The sequence below is a fragment of the Fusarium solani genome (assembly GCF_023522795.1).
Source record: "Fusarium solani strain SB1 chromosome Unknown bctg00000012, whole genome shotgun sequence".
NCBI classification, from domain to species: Eukaryota; Fungi; Ascomycota; class Sordariomycetes; order Hypocreales; family Nectriaceae; genus Fusarium; species Fusarium solani.
Window position 1 is genome coordinate 31,535 of NW_027072146.1, and position 21,625 is coordinate 53,159.

At 40.2% G+C, this 21,625-nt stretch overlaps 3 protein-coding genes across 3 annotated transcripts; all 3 read right to left on the reverse strand.

Moving 5' to 3' along the window:
• Positions 1 to 128: 128 nt before the first annotated feature.
• MRS44_016040 (uncharacterized protein) lies at positions 129 to 1,906 on the reverse strand (the record flags this gene model as incomplete). Its single annotated transcript, XM_065617855.1, has 5 exons — positions 129 to 202; positions 256 to 506; positions 566 to 757; positions 813 to 1,636; positions 1,688 to 1,906. The coding sequence occupies 5 exons, from the start codon at positions 1,904 to 1,906 to the stop codon at positions 129 to 131; spliced, it is 1,560 nt and encodes a 519-aa protein (XP_065473927.1).
• Positions 1,907 to 2,674: 768 nt separating this feature from the next.
• On the reverse strand, positions 2,675 to 3,151 carry MRS44_016041 (uncharacterized protein; the record flags this gene model as incomplete). Its single annotated transcript, XM_065617856.1, has 1 exon — positions 2,675 to 3,151. The coding sequence occupies one exon, from the start codon at positions 3,149 to 3,151 to the stop codon at positions 2,675 to 2,677; it is 477 nt and encodes a 158-aa protein (XP_065473928.1).
• A 2,736-nt stretch (positions 3,152 to 5,887) lies between these two features.
• Positions 5,888 to 11,226, reverse strand: MRS44_016042 (uncharacterized protein; the record flags this gene model as incomplete). The annotated part of the gene is made up of 2 exons (XM_065617857.1): positions 5,888 to 9,467; positions 9,524 to 11,226. 2 exons carry the CDS (start codon positions 11,224 to 11,226, stop codon positions 5,888 to 5,890), a joined length of 5,283 nt encoding a protein of 1,760 aa, XP_065473929.1.
• Positions 11,227 to 21,625: the final 10,399 nt, after the last annotated feature.

Sequence of the window (21,625 nt, forward strand, 5' to 3'; positions counted from 1 at the left end):
TGTGTGTATTACTGAGAATTGCAAAATCGTCCGAATTGAGTGACTCTGGTATCCCATAGTGGAATAACTCGGCAGCGGAGGGAAGATCCGGAGAAGTCATTAACCGTAAGTGTAGAGGTAAGTCATTATCATGGGGTATTCTCCCACTCGACACACATAGATCCAACATCATGGAAAGAGACAAGTAAACTTTCGGTTGATACTGGAGTATGTCACCCCAGGAGGTTGCTGGACAGCGATTAGAGCTGGTCAAACCGGAAATGGCAATTGCAGGAAAGGACTGGCAGAATCTCGTGATGATAATACGGACTGCGTCAAGAATCCAGTCGACGGCTGAGTGGCGAAGTCGATAGACCTGCATAGCTTCAATGAGGAGCATAAACTTCTGCTGCGTCTGATTCTCGTCGTTGAAATTTGCATCCTTGTCAGGACCAAGCCGAGTTGACAGGCTTCGGAGCCGAACGTTCAAAATCTGGAGCAGGAGAGGAAACACGGTGCATCCAACACTTGAATATTTATTTGTTAGCTTTCAAGGTTTCTCAAGAAACGGGAGGTCCCAACTAACGCGCTAAGTGGCAGTAGATGTGCGAGTCGCGAGTGTATTAGATGCTCGAGGCATTCCATAGTCTCATGAGTCGCTGCTTGGACTTTTTCGCAACTCGTGTGCCTCTGCATAGAAACAATGCTATCATTCCCCTCAATGAAACAGGAGTCCGTGATGAGCATCCGACAATGGCCGAGAACTGTTTCTGCAGCGCTTCATAGATTATTAGCGCGTCGCGTAATAGTCGTGACAACTCGAGGGCACGAACCAAGTGTACAATATGGATAGGTTGGCAAAGAGACCGATGGAACATTCGGCAGTTCTAGATGATGCACCATCGTTGTCTACGTCGTGCGTATACCCGGGTTGACAACCTATCGCCGCTTTTCGTATACCTCGTAGACGTCTTCTGTAGTCCTGTATGAAACGTTCATAACTCTCAATCGACGTCAGACCAGCAAACCCTTCCACGGGGTTCGAGTGGCTCATTTCTAAAACGTCAGTAAGTAATACACAAAATGCGACAAGTCTTTCCAAAAGTTCGACCAGGACTAGCTTGGTATCCCGGTCATATACACTTGGACGGTCAATCTCGTCGGATAGATCGGCTCTTCCAAGACGCGGCTTGGTCTTGAAATCGAACCTAGTACCCTTGATTTGCATGCCTCGACGCGAGGCGAGGGGCATGACGCGATCTCGAATAATGCAGCACCACCACAGGCGCTTGAGGGTGCCTGGCTGCATTCGTTCTTCGGGGCAAGTTGAGTGTCCCGGAGGATGGAGGGTGTCATAGTGTTGAGCGCCTGATAACTCAGCGTGGCGAATTGCTCTACTGAGCCACATAGTTGCCAAGTTGCTGGGGGATCTGGGTGGCTGAGAGAAGTAGGAGTGCGAGAGGAGCAAGGCAGCCTGTGCTTTGACGATGGAGGACTCCTCAGTGTTACAGGCATATAGAAGCTGTGGCCGATCATCAGAACAAGACGCTTTGGTGGGTACAGATAGCCATCTCACCTCAGCACGCTGATAAAAGGTAGACTTTGCGTGGTGGATATCCTTGAAGCCAAGGGATTCAACGAGGGTTGGAGGCACAAACTGTGAGTCAGTCAGTGTGCGCGATGTGCGATGACGGTGTATTCAACTTACACCAGCCGCTGTGTATAGCATACTGAAGAGAAGGACCAGTGGCAATTCTCCTCTCTCTACAAGTTCTATGCCCGAACTTGATGTAAACGTGTCCCAGAAATGGGCTTCGTTGAGAATAGGCATGAATGGGTGGATATACAAGAAAAATCGTTGGAAGAAGGCCCCTAGGGTAGCGCGGTTGGGAACATCGAAACAGCCGTGATGCATGAGTAGAGCCATGCTTTCAGGTACGACATTATGGATATGAACAGAGGGTTGAAAAGATGGACAAGGCATTGCCCGACTATTCAGTGTCGGATTCGGCCGGGGTATCGCGGGTCTGAAGCATCGTTGGTAAGGACGTGAGGGTCACGGCTTCTCCTGATGTATGATGTCGAACTCACAATGGTGTGACAACAATGCTAGTGGTGCAGTCTCTCCCACTCATGCTACAATTGAGGCATGGGTGGTCGGGGCCAAGACGGCGGACACATCGAGTCTTCATGGAGCGGCATTGAATGCAGGCTTGTGAAAAGCGCTTCCTGCCTCGACTCCGTTGTTTAACTGGCTGGGAGAGGCTGTCTGCCTCACCGGTCCAGCCGGCCTCAGGGGATAGCATGCTGGCTCCACAGTAGCCGCGGGTGGCAGAGATCCACAGGGCCTGTTTGTCGCTGGAGATCGTAGTTTGATAGCCTGGGCAAGAATATAATAGAAAGCGTGACACGCAATTGGTGTCGTGAAATTTGGGGCCGACACTGCAAAGAATTTAACCACCACTAATGATACCTCGGCAGAAGGCAGCCGCGGTTTTTCTGGGCTGTCATTCGCTGGGAAGGAATAGTGCCAGGCCGCCATGATTTAGTTACAGTGGGGTGCAATAAGTTTGAAGCGTTTTTCCTGTCCCGATCCACATAACCTAACCCAAATTAGCTATGGTCGTCTGGCTGCTTTAAGCTTGCGATTTCAGTCACCTTGGTCATCAATTAAACACATCTAATACTTGGTGTACTAGCCTTTTGCCTTGATTACTGCGGTGACCCTGTTTGGCATTATATCAGAGAGGTTTCTTAAGACCCGTGGCTCAATCTCATCCCAAGCTTCCATCGCGGCCCGTACTAAGGCGTATTTGGTTTCAACCGTAGTATCTGCGTAGTTAAGTTTAGGGTGTAACCGATAGATCTCTGCCTTCATCAGGGCCCACAGGTTCTCGATGGGGTTCAGGTCCGGCGAGAAGGGCGGCCATTTTATAACCTCGATGCCTAGGTCCTCGAGGAGACTCTTGACGATCCGGGCGGTATGGACAGAGGCGTTGTCAGGCATGAAGATATCGCCTTGTTGGACGAACCACGGCAACACACAGTTATATAGGTCGTAGATGCCTTCTGAGTTGACGTTGCCGACGAGAGGCACGAGAGGCGTACGAGACCTTTGACCAAAGGCGGCCCAAAACATCTGCCGTACGGCGCCTTGTCTCCTAGATTCCATGATATCTCCCTGTTTAATCTGTTCAGAAGGGCGCAAAAAGCTCCATTTAGGCCGAATACCTTAGTCTCGACGAACCATACATTCATCGCTCTATTTGACACGGCTCCAGTCTAGTTCCTTATAGTGCTCTGCCCACTGGAGTCGCTTCTGGGCCTGGAGAGGCGTCAAAGCGACGCGTTTTCGCCTCAACTACTTCCTCTTATTCATATCGCGAAGAAGGTACTAAAGGGAACGTTCTTTAACGGCGTTATCGACGGATTCGAGGAGGTCTCGGTGCGTAAGGTTAGGGTTAGTTGTGGCGGCATCGTATATTTAATCGCGCTGCTCTTCTGTGAGCTTTCGTGGGGCTCCTTGCCGCGGCAGGGTGCGGTTTTCGGCACCGCGTTTTTCTTCGCGATAAACCGTCGTTTTGATCGTTCCAAGGGGGACTTCTGGGAGGGCTTTGTAAATCTGACGAAATTTCTAACCTTGCTTTCATAGCTCGCAAATGCGCGACCGTAAAGACGGCGATAATTCCTTGCCGCGAGGCATCGTGATATGTGGTGTTGAAAGGAGGAAAAGCGATTGTGAAAGCGGCGCTGAAAAAATCGGCCAAAAAGGGCTAGCCTAGGCTGAGCTAGGTGGGGTCGGTACAGGAAAAAAGCTTCAAACTTATTGCACCCCACTGTACCTACATTATGATGACGTAGTTATCAACAGATCGACGCTTCCGATTGCGGGGAACAAGGATGCTCGGAACTAGTGTGTTTCGGAACTTGGCCATTGCGGAGTGGGAGAGAAATGCTGCGGAGGATATGGGTTCTACGAAGCTCTTATTCGCTGGCTTCTCTGTCTGTGACATGTTGGTAAGAGAATATCAGACAACTGGCTCCATAGGGATCATTAATGGCACCAATCGATTGATGAGAATTATCTGAAGAACAAAGGAAATTGAACAGCCATGTGTTCAGGCAGAGCTATTTGAGCTCATATCGTCAGGATTAGAATCCTTGATGCGACAAGTTAGATATGAAACCGGATATATGACCCCAAAGTATGAGCCGCGTCTCATATCCAGTCGCACGAACCTAGCGGTGATATGCGACAGTCTATTTATATAAGATATATCTAATAGAGCAAAATGCAAGAATAAAGGAATAAAGGGGGAAAGAGAAGGATACGCAATCCTCGAACAAAATAGTCGCTCGAGTAACAGTACTTAAGCTAGCAGGCAAACAAGACAGCACATTAGGTGAAAGGGCATGACTATTTACAGTGACTTCAGGTCATTAAGGAGGGGATAAGCCCCGGGCTCTAGTCCAAAAGGGGGGGTTAAGAAGGTGCTAGTCGTGGAATAGGCATTAGCATTTAGAGCGCTACGCAAGATAGGCCGTAATATCTAAAGTTAAAGAGGTACCCTAGTGAATATTCTATATAATAGAAGATATAGCACTAGCGGGGACCCTATTGTTAATATCTCCAGAGTTCCAGTCGATAGAGACATTAATAGCTTACTAAGTCAAGTTATCAATGATAACCTTGATTAAATTAAAGGCCAACCTAATAATAGTGACCTTAGCATATGTAAGTGCAACACTAACTCGCTTATTTCATCTAGGCCAGTTAATTTAGGCTCTGGGCAGTAAGGCTAGGCTATCTATCGAACGACGCAGTGTGACGGTCAAGGTTCCCAACGTAGTAAACCGTAACCTGCTTGGGTTTATGTTGGCAGTTGCAACGGGGCGTGGCGTACTGAGTATAGGGTGGCGAATCACGTCTGATAATGTCAAGAAGTATTCTTGAGTAATCAAGTTGTATTGAAAGCTAGAGAACTAGATTGACAGGAAATGTGCGAATGAGGGACTCTATATACTACATCTCTTTGTACGGGAGCGACATTGAAAAGTCGCTCCTTCTTCGAGGGAGCGACATCAGAAAGTCGCTCCTGGGTGTTGGAGCGAAACGGGTGGTCGCTCCTTTTGTGATTGGTTGCTTTCCTGGGGGTCACGTGCAAGGGCAGTGGCGAGTTCTCGTGTGACGGGGGTTGTAACACGATGTCCCCTCTCCCATGGTCTTGTCCTCAAGGCCTGTTATTCGGTTTTGTTTCCCTTGTTGGTTGGTGCCTCGTCCTTTTATCTTCCCTCCTTTCCGTGATTATAACAGGATGACAGATAGTACCTCGAAACGTCGTAGCAGACAGCGCACCGCTGTTTCCGATCGCAAGGAAAGTGAAAACTCGGCGCTTTGCGCTTTTATTGATTTGAACGGGGTTTCTGCTGATATGCCTTGCACTCGTTGCTTCCGCGCGAAAATCCCTTGTCTGATGACGGAAGACGATTCCCATCGTTGCAAAGAATGCATTCGTCAACGGAAAGCATGTGACGGGGTCTTGGTGGCGAGTTCCTGTCAGCCTTCGCGCCGTTTTGCGTCTTCTGATGCTCAATTGTTTCTTAGTGACGCGGCTGCTGGAACAGCAGAAAAAGCTAGAGGCAGACGAGGAGGCGGCCGGGAATGCGTTGATCGGTCTTCAAGCTCAGTTGTCTGTGTTGCAGACGCAAGTATCTGAGGCGGTGAGCCGGTTGGCTCGGATTCGGCGTATGCGGAATAAGGTGAAGGAGCGTAGCTCCGAATTGTTCCGTCGCGGGATGCAGGAGGCGGAAGATTTAGATGAATTGGAGCGTCTTGAGACGGAGGAGCGTCAGGGTGCTGAGGCGGGTTCCCTGGATGCTGCTCAGCTTCCACCGGATGTGTTGGATACTATCGATTGGAATTCTTTGGGCTTTTCCGCTGGTTTCGACGCGGTGGTTGGTGAAAGTTCTTCAGCAAACGTTGGGCATTGATGAGGTGTTTGGCTGGCTCCCAGGTGTTTTCGGCGTCGGTGTACCCTTTCCACTTGATCAGGTATTCCAATCGATTTCCCTTTTCCTCGTTTTTTCGTGCATTGAGGATTTTTTCTGGCTCGTATTCTCGTTCGTCTTCAACTTCCATGTCGTCGTCGTAGCCTGTATCGACCTTGATTGTTCCTTCTGCTGATTCAAGTAATGAAATGTTAAAGACTGGATGGAGCTTGACCTTCGGTGGCAAGTCCAATTTGTAGGTGTTGTCTGAGAGCTTCTTGAGAATTTTGAATGGTCCGAGGTATTTGAAGTCGAGTTTTTTGCTTGGGCGCTTTGTTTCGATGTTTTTTGTGGATAGGTAGACCATGTCTCCCTCCGAAAAAGTCGGTCCTTCCGATCTTTTCTGGTCGTAGTAGCGCTTCATCCGTTCTCGCACGAACTCGAGTTCTGCCCTCAGTTCCGCGTGTAGTTCTCTCAATTTGTCCGCTTCGACGATTGCTTTGACGTTTTGGATTCCATTGTATGAGTCTTTATACGGGTCCGGTGTGTAACCAAATAATGCGTAAGCTGGTGTGGTCTTGGTGCTTTCTTGCAGCGAGGTGTTGTAAGCGAACTGAGCCATAGGCAGCAGTTTCGCCCAATTGTTCTGCTCGTAGTTGATGTAACATCGTAGGTATGTCTCCACAATCTGGTTGACTCGTTCCGTCTGTCCGTCTACCTGGGGTCGGTAGGCCGTTGACATTCGTGGGTGCAGTCCTAGTTGAGCCATGAGGCCTTTCCAGAACTTAGAATCCAATGTTGATCCTCTGTCAGAGATGATTTCGTCAGGCATTCCGTGTATGCTAACGATATTTCGCATGAATATGTAGGCAAGTTGTTCGGAATCCGTCTGTTCGTTGAATGGTAGAAAATAGGAAAACTTCGTTAATCGGTCAACGATTACGAGTATGCTGTCGTAGTGTACTCCTGTAGCGGGGTCTTCTGATATCGGTAATTTGGTAATGAAATCCATAGTGATCGACTGCCAAGGTCGCTCTGCGACTTCCAATGGCTTGAGCTTGCCGTAAGGTTTGTGTCGTCGTGCTTTGGTGCGTGCACACAAGTCACATCGTTGTAGTACCGTTCTTACCACGTTTTTCATTTTCGGGAATTCATAGGTTCGTTGGAGTCGTTCCATCATCTTGGCTACTCCGGGATGTCCGTGCAATCTGTGTTCATGGATGTGTTTGACCAGAGCTTCTTGAAGGTGCGTTGGTACTTGCATTTTCCCCGTTTTGTCTTCTTCTGGGATGTCCTGGTTGTGTTCGTAGATCCCATGGAATAGTTCTCCTTCCGTGATCTTGTCGATGAAGGCGATTCTTCGAGTTTCCATGAGTTTTGCCTGCTGGATGTAGGTTACTTGTCGTTGTTCATAGTGACCTTCTGGTGTCTGATGCAAGATTTGATCTTGCACAATAACTTGTTCTGTCTTGAAATCACTTCGTCGGCTGATAGCATCAGCTCGTCCGTTCTCTGATCCTTTCCTGTGGATGATGACATAGTCGAATTCAGAGAGGTATTCAGCGTATCTGAGTTGTCTTCCGCTGAGTTTTTGTGTCGTTGCAAAATGGGATATATTCTTGTGGTCTGTGTAGACCTTGACCTTGTACTGACTTCCTAGGAGGTAATGTCGAAATTCTTTGAAAGCATTGACAATTGCAAGAAATTCTTTGTCGTAGATAGGGTAGTTGAGCTCGGCTCCATGTAGTTTTCGTGAATAGAAGGCTATTGGATGTAGCTTGCCGTTCTCATCTCGTTGTCCAACTTGGGCCCCTAATGCATAGTCTGAAGCATCAGTTTCTAGTTCGACTTCTTTGGTGGGGTCGAATGTGGCTAGAACAGGTTCTTTCAGGATTGCGTCCTTGAGTGCTTGGAACGCTTCTTCTGCCTTTGGGGTCCAGATGAATCTTGTCTCCTTCTTTGTGAGTTCAGTCAATGGTATTGCGATTTTCCCAAAGTTGCGTATAAACCTTCGGTAGTAGTTTGCGAATCCTATGAAGGATTGCACTTCCTTGAGGTTCTTCGGCCGTGGCCAATCTCTGACGGCCGCTATCTTCTTGGGGTCCATTCGGATTTCGTTCGGGCTGATGATGTGTCCCAAGAATTCTACTTCGTGCGTGTGGAATGTGCTTTTCTCGGGTTCGACGAGTAGGTTTGCGTCTTGGAGTGCCTTGAGCACTTTATGGACGTGTTCCGTGTGTTCTTCTTCTGTTTCCGAAAAGATTAGGATGTCGTCCAGATAGCATACCACAAAGTCGTCGAGATGTTCCCTCAGCACGTGGTTGATCATTCGTTGAAATGCCGCTGGTGCGTTCGTCAAGCCAAAGGGCATGACTGCGTATTCGAACAGTCCGAATTTCGTTCGAAATGCTGTTTTCCATTCATCTCCTTCCTTGATACGGATAAGGTTGTAAGCTCCCTTGAGATCTAGAGCTGTAAACCATTTCTTGTTGTGTAGTCTGTCTCGTAGTTCCGTGACTAGAGGCAACGGCGTTCGATCCTTGAGGGTGATGTCGTTGAGTTGCCGATAGTCGATAACGAGTCTGAGTTTTCCATTCTTCTTGGGTACAAACATGACTGGGTATCCTGCCGAGGACTTGGAGATTCGGATGTATCCCTTTCTCAGCATGTCTTGGAGGTATTCCTTCAGCGTTCGTAGTTCCACTTCGTTGAGGTTGTAGATGGGGTAGAACTTTGGTTTTGTTCCAACCTTTAGCTCTATTTCGAGGTCCCATTCGCTGTGTTCTGGTAGTCCGGTTTCCAGTTCTTCTTCGAACAGCTTCCGATAGATTCGGTACTGCAAGGGTATGTGCTTGAGCCTTTCTTGTTTGTCGGTTGGTGTGTGTCCTTCTTCGAAAGCTTTCTTCTGAAGCTCGAGGACTTTATCCATTTGCTTGAGTTTGCGTTTGACGAAAGCAATGGTTCTTCTAGTGCGGTTTGCTTCCTTTCTCGCACTGATATGTCGTGTCCCTTTGGGTGGTGAGGAGGTTCTTTCCTCATGCCATTCTTCTCCGTCGTCGTCGGTAGAAGGTTGAGATCTCAATTCATCGTTTGACTCGTCGTCATCGTTGGAGAGTGCGTCGTCCCACTGTCGCACCTGGCCAGTTCTCCAATCGATCCATGGGTTGTACTTGTGCAGCCATTTGTAACCTAGGACCAAATCGTGGCTCATGGCAATCACATCAAACGTGATTCCTTGATTTCTTTCATCGATTTGGACTTTGAGGTGATCAATCTCTCGGTCTACTCGTCCTCCATTCGAGGTAAACGGTTGTCCTTCCAGGTTCTCGGCCCTATACGGTTTCTTCTTGTACTTCCATCTGAGTCCAAGTTCGTTGACCACTTCGGGGTCCATGTAGTTCTCTTCTGCACCGCTGTCTACCAAAGCGTTATACTCCCTTCCGCGTATTCGTACTGAGAGGTTGAATGACTTCTGTCGTCGTCCGGGTTTTTCTGCACTTCTGAGTGCCTTTGTAGGGAGTTCTCCCCTGATTCCGCCCCCCTGCGGCCCTCCTACAGGTGGCGTTCGTCGTTTGGGTTCCCGAGTGTTGCATTGTCTCTCGATAGTCGTCGTCGTTCCTGTCGAGACTTCCTGCTCTCTCCTTGAAGGGTTCGTTCCATCAAGAATCGGAATTCTTTACTTGTGACTCCTTCCGTGTCCGACAGATATTCTGAATCTTGTTCGGACTGTCCCTTGGAGTCGTTTTCGGGGTATCCTTGTTCGCATTCCTGGCTCCTCCACGGTAGTCGTTGCTCGTAGAGATCAGGGTCGTTTTCTTCGTCACTAGTTTCAAGATATTTTTCCACTGGAGTCTTTCGTGCCATGGCTACCGTACGCGTTCGTGAAGAACCGAGTTCCTTGGTAGGTTTCGGGAAGATAGCATTGACTACTTTTTCGTCCAAGTGGTCGATGCATTTGTCGTCATAGCAATGTATCCACCCGAGACTCTTGTGGTTAGGCTTGGTCGTTCTGATTGCTCGAGGTTCCTCTTCGTTGTCCTGGTTCTGGACTATGTTAACCTGTTTCTTACCTTGATTCCTTGGCTTCTTCGACCGTTCGCAGTTAGACGAATAATGCCCATACTCGTCGCAATTGTAGCATTTGATCTTGCTGATGTCTCTCGGTTTCCTCTCTCTACCTTTCTGAACGTTCCCCATGTTCATGGGTCCTGGTTCGGTGCCGTGAGAGGTGTCAGGCTGTCTCTTTTGTCCCTGGTTGGACTGGTTCTTAGCCTTGTCTTGAAGGTGGTTGTAGTTCCCCTTCTTCTCCTGGCGTCTTGCGAAGTTTCGATTGTCGATCTTGACTGCCGTTTCCATGTAGTTATCCAATGTCATCATAGCCTTGTCGATCTTGCAGAGTTCGTCCTTAACATCTTCCTTGAGACCCCGATAGAACCTATCCTTGAAGTATGTCTCATCCCAAGGTATCCTGGAGGCTATCTGAAGGAAGTTGGCGACATATTCAGATGCAGCCTTTGTTTGCTTCAGTCTCATCAGTCGATCAGTGGCCGCCTGTACTTCATCCACTTCCCCGAAGACTTTCTTCATCCTATCTTCGAAAGTGTCGTAGTCTCGAAAGATTTTCATGGTCACATCATTCGGGCTTCCTCGGACGTAATCACTCAGGAATGGTTCGAACCATCCTAGCGCGCTTCCGGTGAGGCAGCTTCCAGCGAATTTGACACGGTTTTCGTGCTTGAAGAATTGCGTGGGATAGTAGTGAAAATAGGTGCGTAGCTCCGTCAGGAATGTTTTGAGCTTCTTCTGGTCTCCGTCAAACTTGGTTGGTTTGTGAGGCTTGATGATTTCTCCGAGATCTTTCCCTCCATTGGCCTGGTTGGCAAGACTTTCGATGGTGTTGATTTGTTCGTTCCTGTGTCGGTTCCGTTCTTCATAGGTTCCGACGAGCTTGTCGACCTGTTCCTGCAGGCTCTTGTTATTGTTCCGGAGCCTTTCGGTTTCTTCCGCCTGCTGTGCCTTGCTAAGCTCGAAGTGGGCGAGGTTTCTTTCTTCGATCTCCTTCATTCTTTCAATGGCTCCGTGCTGACTTTCGACCACCGTCATGAGGCTCTTGACACGCTCATGTAAGACTCGGATTCTTTTGTCATCGTCTTCATCTGAATCGGACATTCGGACAATGTCTTCTTCATGATCCTTCGGTGGGGAGTCCTGAGGCTGCATTCCCTTGGAGGATTCTCCGGTAGTACCTTTGACAGGCATGTTGTCGAAACTTCGTTATTGCTCAGCGTGACGCGGCGTGCAACTGAACAAGAGCTTTCAACGTGTGACGGTCAAGGTTCCCAACGTAGTAAACCGTAACCTGCTTGGGTTTATGTTGGCAGTTGCAACGGGGCGTGGCGTACTGAGTATAGGGTGGCGAATCACGTCTGATAATGTCAAGAAGTATTCTTGAGTAATCAAGTTGTATTGAAAGCTAGAGAACTAGATTGACAGGAAATGTGCGAATGAGGGACTCTATATACTACATCTCTTTGTACGGGAGCGACATTGAAAAGTCGCTCCTTCTTCGAGGGAGCGACATCAGAAAGTCGCTCCTGGGTGTTGGAGCGAAACGGGTGGTCGCTCCTTTTGTGATTGGTTGCTTTCCTGGGGGTCACGTGCAAGGGCAGTGGCGAGTTCTCGTGTGACGGGGGTTGTAACACGCAGTGCAGACAAGTCGGCGCCAGGCTAGTAGCTATAAATAAAGCTAATATAGGTGCTATTCTAATCAGTAACTGCAAGCGAAAGGTCATATAGGCCCTCGTTCCTAGTTGCGAGACCAGTACTATATTCTTTAGCTTATTATCCTTTTCCTAGTAAAATAGCTAGGTAGATATACATAGATATATCTAATGCGGTTGGGGCACCGAGGGCCAGAAGAACCCAAAGAAGGGATGCGATAAAAATAATTCCCTTTATAGTAAGAAAAGAGGGTCAGGGTTAGGAATATTATAGATAAGTCTAATACTAATATAGAAGAGTATTATGAGATAGTAATCAGGTGGGAGTAAGTTATGGGATTGCTTCTCCTTCTCCTCTTAGCCTCTCTTCCTATCCCTCCCTATATATATGTATAGACATTTTAAATTTCACCCTCTCTGGGATATGTAAGTACCTACGTAGTTTGGAACGGCACTCTTAGCACCGCCGGCATCTCTTATGCAGCTAGCTTTATACTTTTAAGCCTTATCTACTTACTCTTAGCCATCATACGATAGGCTATATTATATAATACCTAGGCTTTAGCAAGATAATAAATTACTAGGAAACCAAGTTACTTTATTTACTTCTGCCTCTACTCGAGCTGGCACTTCTGGCTCCACTCGAACTAGTACTTTTATAGCTACTATTAAAATGCTACGTGCCACTTATTAGGCTTTAGCCAGCCGACTACTTCCGACATTTAGCGCATCAATAACACGCAGACACCTCTTACCATGCTTTAAGTTCTACCCATTATCATAAAAAAAGCAAGCCAAATTAATAAGACTCTCCCTATCTCTTACGGGAACTATGGAAAGTATACCTAGCTACCCCATCGACAATCATGCTATGAATACAATGAAACACCCTAGACTATTTCCCCCAGCCTATTTGGAGCAGGTTAAGTCTCTGCCGCCATTATTCCGGCAGCAATTATAGAATATATCACCGCTAATATCATTGCCCTAGCACTATAATAGAATATTATATTAGATTCAGTTCTCCATGGGAAGGTGCCACGAGCTTATATAATAGCCCGTGAAGAGAATTCCGCCATTGGCAGGGAGGCGCTAAGAAGCTTTCACATATTAGACAATGTCTTTACTAGTCATTAGGCGAGTCCTCATACTCAGCTAGGCGCCGACTCGGCTGCAGCAAGCCTGCGTAGTAGCGTCATTAGTTGGGCTATCGCTCCTGACTTAATAAACGTAAAGGCCATACCCTCTAGCAAAGACCGGGCTAATCATCAGGGTTAGTCAGGGTCACCACGCTTATATATCACGTTAATAACATATGATACAACCGTGGCGATAGAGGCAAGTACGAGACCGAACTTTATTTTTAAGCTTACTCTTAAAAGCTAGTATGCGAGGGTAATAATACTAATAATATAGAGGATATAGAGGATAAGAGTGGCCGCAGTAGGTTATAGCAAAGAATGGGGTCCCCTATTTATACAGCAAATATGAGCCTGCGTTATTGTAATAGACTTAGTATAGTTCATTAAGTATATATTCCCCCCTCCCCCTTAGAAATTCTCCCCTCCCCTCTAGTCTTTAGACTTTGGCCTCTTTATTCTTTCTTATCTCATCCGAATAGAAGTCTAAGTTAGCTAGTTATCTTATCCTCTTTACCTTAAGTAATACTATATAGAGGAGTATATAAATCATTAGCCCTAAGACTTCTATACTAAGATAATAAGAGAAATCAAATAGCAGGCGCTTCTCATCCCTACTAACGCCAATAACCGATATTGGCATGATATAGCCTCTGTCAGGCACCTTTGAGCATTGCATTCTACAGTGTAACCGTCATATCTTTCTCAGGCTTCCTGTAGCAGGCTACGCCTATGAGGGTCCTTATCTTCTGCTCTCGGAGCGAAAGTCACCCTATTGGCCGCACCTCTCGGATACGAAACTAACCGCTGATTAATATAAGCTTTTAGCTGGGCGTCTGACCGAGCAGACATATAAGGAAGAGGCATAAGTAGGAGATAATCCAGGGATATAGCTATGAGCAACGGTTAGGGTAGGGATCGCCCTCTACCAATCAGATATCCTAGCTAGAGTAGATTCAACCCTGGCTTGCATTAATACGAGGCACTAAGAAAGTATAAAGCTATAGGCATAGGCATTTCGCCGACTATTTAAGCGATAACTCCAGAGGTTTCCGATTTTATAGGCCACCCTAACCTAACCTTAGACTTTACGGTAGTATTAAAAGAGTTAGGATAACTCAAAGCGGGCGTCGGGAACTATGGTCAATTTAATAGAGCTCTCGCCTTATAACCCAGCTTAACCCTAACCCCAATCCCCCTTTTTCCCCTCTCTATCCGCGCCCAGTATGGCTTCCATAAGAAAAGATAACTATTTAATACTTAATATCCCTTAACTAATCCTATGCCCACCGAACCTACCTACCTACTTACAGATATAAACGCCCACTCTTATAACCCAACTCAAGATCCTTCCAGTCTACCAAGCGAGTCTTCTTAGTCAAAATACATACCACCCCCGTCTTCTACATCATCGCCGGTCTCTTTACATACATATAGCTTAAGATCAGTTCTTTCTAGATATTAACCATTAGCAGTCTTGCCAATGCTAATACGCATAGGGCCTATAGCTGCCAAATTAACACAGATGGTGCCCTTAATGATAACACTACGCAAACCTGCTACAAGAGATTTAGGAGGTCTACCTCCTTCCTCACAACGTCCAAAAAAGTCTAATTCTCCAGACAATATATAAGAGCGTAAACCAATGCAGCGTAGAATACTACTAACCTTATTTAAATTAGTATCTACATAATGGAATAGATAGAGATAATTAGTATAACTACTGCTAATAGTTTCTTAATAATAGTAATAGCGCATGCCCTTAGTGAGCTAGGGCTCAGGTCTACTCATAAGCTACTACTTCATAGTATTGCTCACGGAGTTCTAAAGACGGGAAAGTTAACGTCCGACAGCGCAATGCTCCACCTTGAAGCCTCGGTTCATAGGCAAAGGATTCCAGGTTAATATAAGAGGATATAGTAGAGTAGATAAATCCTAACTATTAGGCTTTTATGCCGTCCTAGAGTAACTAGCTTTATATAGTAGTTATTAATGTGATAAATTTTATAGCTTTACGGACGATGTCACGACCGTGATAGGGTCCGGGCAGGGAAGCCCGGCAGAACAGCCTAACTAAGCAGGACCGAAGGGACTGAACTTAGGACACCTCGGTCCCGGGGGATATACTCAAGAATGTAGACCAGAAATGCGCCGCATTTCTAACCAGTCCCGAAAAATAGGAACGCGAAACGCGCCGCGTTTCTCCCATAAGGGGCTATGCTAACTATATAGAAGTCCGCGCTTATAGGCGATAGCGAGTAGTAATTTAAGTTATATTAATTAAGGGAAAGGGGGATAAAAGGAGTAATAGGTACTTTCTCCTCTTTATATAAGCATAATTTCTTAAAAAGTAATTTATCCTCCTAATATCTTTATAGCTTCACTAATATAGTAGACCTTATAATGTGCATAGAGGCTATTACTATATTATAGCCGAATTAGCTTAATTAGCTTATACTATAACTCGCTAGAGCTAGCATTAATTTATACTTAATGCGGTTTTACTATTAACCCTACGCGCGCGCTGTATCACCTAGGTGATAAGTATTATATACCTAAATCTGCCCGCCATAGCCTAAAGCCTCTAATTTACTCCTTTAACCTTCCGAACCCAGAGACACTTCCACCTCGACCAGACGGCTCACGGCCCCACCCGCACCTTATTATACATCGGGGCTAGGCCTATAAGAACTATGGTCTTCGCTCCGTCAGCGAGCAGGCCCTATCGGTCCACTTGAAGACCAAACACCATAAGGAGATTAAGCTCGTAACCCAATAGCAAACTCGACATTGGCTACGTGACTATATCCAGCAGGGCCTATCGTTCTAGAGCTAGGCAGCGAATAATATCCGAAAGTCATAGTGTTGGATTAGACCCTGTATAATAGCTCAGAGGGTGGTCACGTGCCTTTAATATTAGGCCGGGTGATCTCTGGATTATTAGCACACTAGGCCTAATTAGGAAGGCCACATCGTAGCCTAAAAGGGAAAAAAGGGATTCCCTTAAGAATAATAATATAAGTAATATATATAGGTTTAAAGATAAGCCTAACTTATTAATAATTAAGAGTCTTATATATAAATTAATAATTACTAATTAAAATATTAAGTAAAAGAGTACTTATTAATTACTCCTTAAATAATAATAATAAATATAAATATAAAGCTAGCCTCTAGTAATAATTAAATCGCCTAATTTAATATCCTTAAGATAAAAATAAAAAACTAAGATTTATAGGTTTATATTAATCTATTAGCCGAGAATAAGCCTAGCCTCGCGTTAAATCCTTTTATAAAGCTAAATATATAAAGTATAAAAAAGAAAGGCCTAAGGACTAAGGCAATAACTACCGAGGGAACCCCCTTAATATAAGGCTTAAATATTACTCTCTAAGAAGAAAATTCCCTCCTTAGGGCTAATATAGATAATAGCTAGAGGGCTAATAAAATCTTAGACCTCTTAGTAATTAATCTCTAGACTTATAACTCCTTATAGACCCTCTATAAGTATTTTCTATCTAAATATAAGAACTTTAAAAAGAGAATTATAAAGGTTTAGGATTAAGTCCTTAAAATAATTAATAAGCCCCTTGCCTATTACTATTACTTAGCTAATAATATACTTATAGATTAAGTAAAATCCTTATATAAGGAATTCTTCTTAGCTATAATAGATAAGAAGTAAAAGACCTAGAAGGTATATAAGAACTACCTAGTAAAGCCTCGTTAAAGCTATTTAACCTCTTATTATGCTCTTAATAAGTAGATTATGGGGTAGTATAATATAATTAATAAGGTAAGAGATATAGACTTCTAGGAAGCTAAGGAGGTAGACTAGTAGTTCTTAGACTTTCTTAAAGTATTTTATTTATTACTCCTTAAGTTATAGATCCTCGCCTATAATATAATAAAGAGAAATAATATAAGAGAGAATAAACTTATAATAGCCCTTATAGTTATAGATATAAGATAGGCTCTTAGTAACCTTAGAGAATCCTAAGTTAGGGGAGAAGGGTGCTAAGCCGTTTTGGGCTATTAGGTAATTTCCTATATATAAAAAGGGTTAGAGGCTAAGATACCTCTAACTATTATTATTATCTTTATAATAGTTAATAAGAAATAAGTAGCTTTTAGGCTCTTTTTTTAACTAGGTTTTTATTGCTATTAATTAATTATTTACCCTTATTATTTTATATTATATTTGCCTTATTAAGAAGTATATAAGATCCCTCTTTAAAAATTACTAAGAAGAGTTATAAAGTATTTAAACCTAGCTATAGTTAATATATTTTATTTCTCTAATAAATTTAATACCTCTATATAAGATATTTAATACTCTTACTTTAATAATAACTAAAATATACTATTAAAGGTAAATCTATTTAATTAGATAAGAAAGTATATTCTTATGCTATTAATTAATAAACTATAAATATAATTACTACTACTAGGCTAAATAATATAAAAATATTAAGTATTATTATAAGAAAAGGAAGTAGGTAATTAAGGAGACCCTAAAAGCTACCTAGCTATAAGAGAGACTAGCTATAAATAAATTCCGCTTTCTCTTAACCCATAAGTATATAAAACTATTTAATTAAATTCCTCCCTAAGCTTTAAGATTAAGATAGACCCTTCTTATGCCCCGCAAAAAGTAAATACTAGGAAAAAAAAGAATCTATTAACTATAAATATAGAAAAAGGAGATATTATTAACTTATAGCTTTTATAAGAGATACCTTTTCCTAATAAGACTAAGGGTTTAGCCTTATTTAAGCTATTAAAAAGAGGTCTAATAAAGTAATAATAAAAGATTTTAGCTATTAAAATACTTATCTAGATAGTTATAAAAAATAAGACCTTTATTACCCTTATTTTAATCCTTATAATATTTAAGGTAACTCTTATAATAAGTCTCTTTTATACTCCCTAAGGCATAAATAAAAATAATAAAGACCTTAACCGCTTAGAATTAATTAATTAGATAATAAATATTATAGATATTATAATAATAGCTTAAAATAATAAAAGATTTAACTTAATACTAAAGAATAAAACTAGCTAAGGTATAAAGGCTAAGAGTAATAGTGAGATTATAGCTAATATAGCCCTTATTAATTTATTTTAAAAGGTCTTAGCTAAAGGATTAATTAGTCCCTTATTTATTATCTTATTTTACTTTTTTCCTCCCTTTAAAGGAAAAAATATAACTAAGTACCTATAAAACTTTAATTAATAAGTAGAGCTTATAAATATCTCTAAGGAAAAAAAGGTAAGATTTTTTAAGTTATATATTAATCCTAAGGTTAAAAGAGAGGTCTAATAAGCTATAAAAGAATTTAACTAAGAAGAAGCTTAAGAGAAACTAAAAGAGTCCTTTATAAATAAGGATTCTAATTAATTAGAAATAGCTAAAAAGAAACTTAAGATACTTAATAAAATATAACTAAAGGCTAATTTCTATGCTATTATTAAGTAATTAAATAAGTATTAATACCTTTTTAGGTAAATTAATAAAAAATAAAAAGACTCTTAGAGCTAATCCTAAGCTATTTATAAAGTATTACCTAAGGAAATTATTAAGGGTATTTATAAAAGATATAATAAAAGTATTAAAGAGGTTACTATTATAAACTATAATAATCTTACTTAAATAATTAGATAATATTATAAAAATAAAATTAAAATTTAGAAGACTTATCGCCCTAGAACTAAGGATAAAGCTTATAAAGTTATTTAGGCCCTAACCCCCCTAAGAAGCTTTAGTCACTCTATAAAAACTACTAAGACCCTTAAGATCCTTAAGAAAGAGCCTAATAAAGTAGCTAATTTAAGGATTAATAACTTTGCCGCATAGCTTACTTAGCTCTTAATTAATCTAATAAAGAAATAAGAGACCTAGTTATAACTTATATAAATTATTTAGAGGGAAAATAATAGGTAAGCGGCTATAGGGATAGCTTAACTCTTTAAAATAAATACTATATTATTTAATTAACTTAGAGACTATAAGAATTTCTATATAAATATAGCCTATAGGTCTAGGCGAGGTAATTACTAGAGTTACCTAGTATATTAGTATTATATAAGAAAAAGCTATTTCCCTAATACTTATATTAACCTAGCTTATAATAAAAGTAATAGCATTATAAGCTATAACCCCTAAGGCAAAGTAGCCTTACTTAGAAGAGGTAATATAATATTATTATTAAATCTTATATATTAATTTAAAAGATTTAAAGTCTAGAAATTTATTTATAACTAATTAATATACTTCCCGTAATTAAATTTATACCTATTAGCTAAGCGACTTAAGTAATATAATAAGGCTAGGCTTAGGCTTATATTAACCTAGCCTAAGAAGAATATTATTAATAATTTTATCTAAAAGAACCCTAAGGCCTTAGACCTTTATTAACTAAAGTATAAGTCCCTAGAAGGATTTAATTATTTACCTAAGGAAGTTATATAAAGGGACTAAGATATTTTAAATAATTAAAACCTATTACTTAGGACCTCTATTAATATAATCTTAATTAATAAGGACTTTATATTATTTAATTAAATAAAAGTGCCTTAAATACTTATTACTATAATTATTATTATTAATATTAATGCGAGGAAGAAGATTTATATAGAAAATATTACTAAGAAATAAGAAGCTACTTAGCTAATTAAGAAGTTAACCTTAATAGAGAAGATACTTATTATTAATAAGAAAAAGAACTAAAGGTTTTAAATATTAAAAGAAAAATAAGCTTTAATTATCTAAGAGCTAAGAGATAAGTATTAAATAAAAAAGATTTTAATTCTAATTAATAAGTTATTTATATTATTACCCTAGCTAAGTAAAGAAATAATAAAAGATTACTAAGATATTACTAATAATATAAAGTAAATTACTTATATTAAACCCGCGCTATATATTACTAGAGAAGAGTAAGAATTATCTAATTAAAAGGCCTATAGCACTAATATAGTCTAAGTTAGTAAATAGGACTAAGGAAAGGCTTATTAGGCAATAATTAATAAGAGAGCTAATATAAATATAATCCTTATTAATAAAGAAACTATAACTAATTAAACTAATAATAATATAAAAGACCTTTAGCTTAGTAATTATATTATTATAATTAATATAAGTACTTTAGATAAAGAGATAAGAACTATAGAAGTTTACTAGGATAAGGCTAAAGCTATAGAAAATGCTATATCTACTATAAAGGAGAGAGAATTAATTAATTAAAAGGTTAATAATATTAAATTAATAATTAAGAACTAAGAGAAGGCAATTACTTAGTCCTAGGAGCTACCCTATATTCTTATATAACTTAATAACCTAAAAGGCAAGGTTATTAAGGCTATAATAAATATAAGTTCTAAGGGAAATATTATCTCATAAGAACTTATAAAAGCTTATAGCCTTAAGATTACCTTAGCCTATACCTTAATTATATTTTTCTCTTAGGACTAAATTACTATACTAAGTTAGACTATTATTTAATTATATCTTAGTAATATATAGATCTAGTAAAAGATATATATAGTGCCCTCTAAGGGAATCTTAATTCCTTTTATCTTTAATATATTATTTATTTACTTAGCGAGAATATTATTTAATTATTTAATAAGAGATAATTCTATGCTTTTTTAGTGCTAATTAGGTAATACCTATATTATTATTCTAGTAATTAAGTCTATTAAATAAGAGGCCTTAACCTATAGTATAGATAATAATATACTATTAAAATAAATATTAACCTTTTTTCTAAACCTAAGGTTAACTAAGAGAATAATTTAGAATTAAATAATATCTTAATATTATTATAATAATTAAGTTAAGAATTAAAAGAGGAAATAATAAGTATTATTAAAATAGAAATAATTAAGTAATACTATATAGCCCTAGAAGATATAAATTAATTAATTAAAAAATAAATAAAAAAGAAATATAAAATATAAAAAAATAAAGACTTACCTAATAATAATAAATTAAAAGAAATAATAATTAATACCTTTTATAAAAAAAAGGAATTAAGATTTACTTATAAGATAATATCTTATTAGATAGGTTTACCTTAGAAAATAACCCTAAGTAAAAAGTAAAGAAATAAGAGAAAGTAAAGGAAAAGCTATAAAAAGATTTAAAATACCGCGACTAAATTATACTGAAATTCTTAGAAATTAAGCAAAGGACTTAAATCTATAAAAAATAACTCTAAGGACTAATTAATTAAGTAAATAATACCCTTACTTAAGAAAAACTTAATATATTCCTCGAGATTATATATAATAGAGAGGTAATATTAATATAAGAATTCTTAGAATATAGAAAACTTAACCTACTAATAATACCTCTATAGGTTATTAAGGTAATTAAGTATAAGGCCTAATAGGCAAAAAGTATATTTATTCCTAAAGGATATAAGAAAGAAGTTATTAAACTCTTAAGAACCTAGATAGAAAGAGAAATCCTTAAAGAGGGTTATAGCCCCTATAGGAACTTATTTTTTCTTATTTAAAAAAAGGATAATTAGTTTTAATTAATTAATTTAGTAATATTAATAAATAAGTATATAATCTAAGATAGCTTTATCTCTCTTAGTTATAATAAGTTTTTTATAGACTTTATAATATATAAGATATTATTATTTTTAGACTTTTTTTTAAGATATAACTAAATAAAACTTATAGAAGTTAATAAAGATTTAATAAGTTTTATAATACTAATTAAGTTACTAAGGATATATATATTATTATAAAGAGCTATAAATTCTATCGCCTAGTTTACTTAGAATA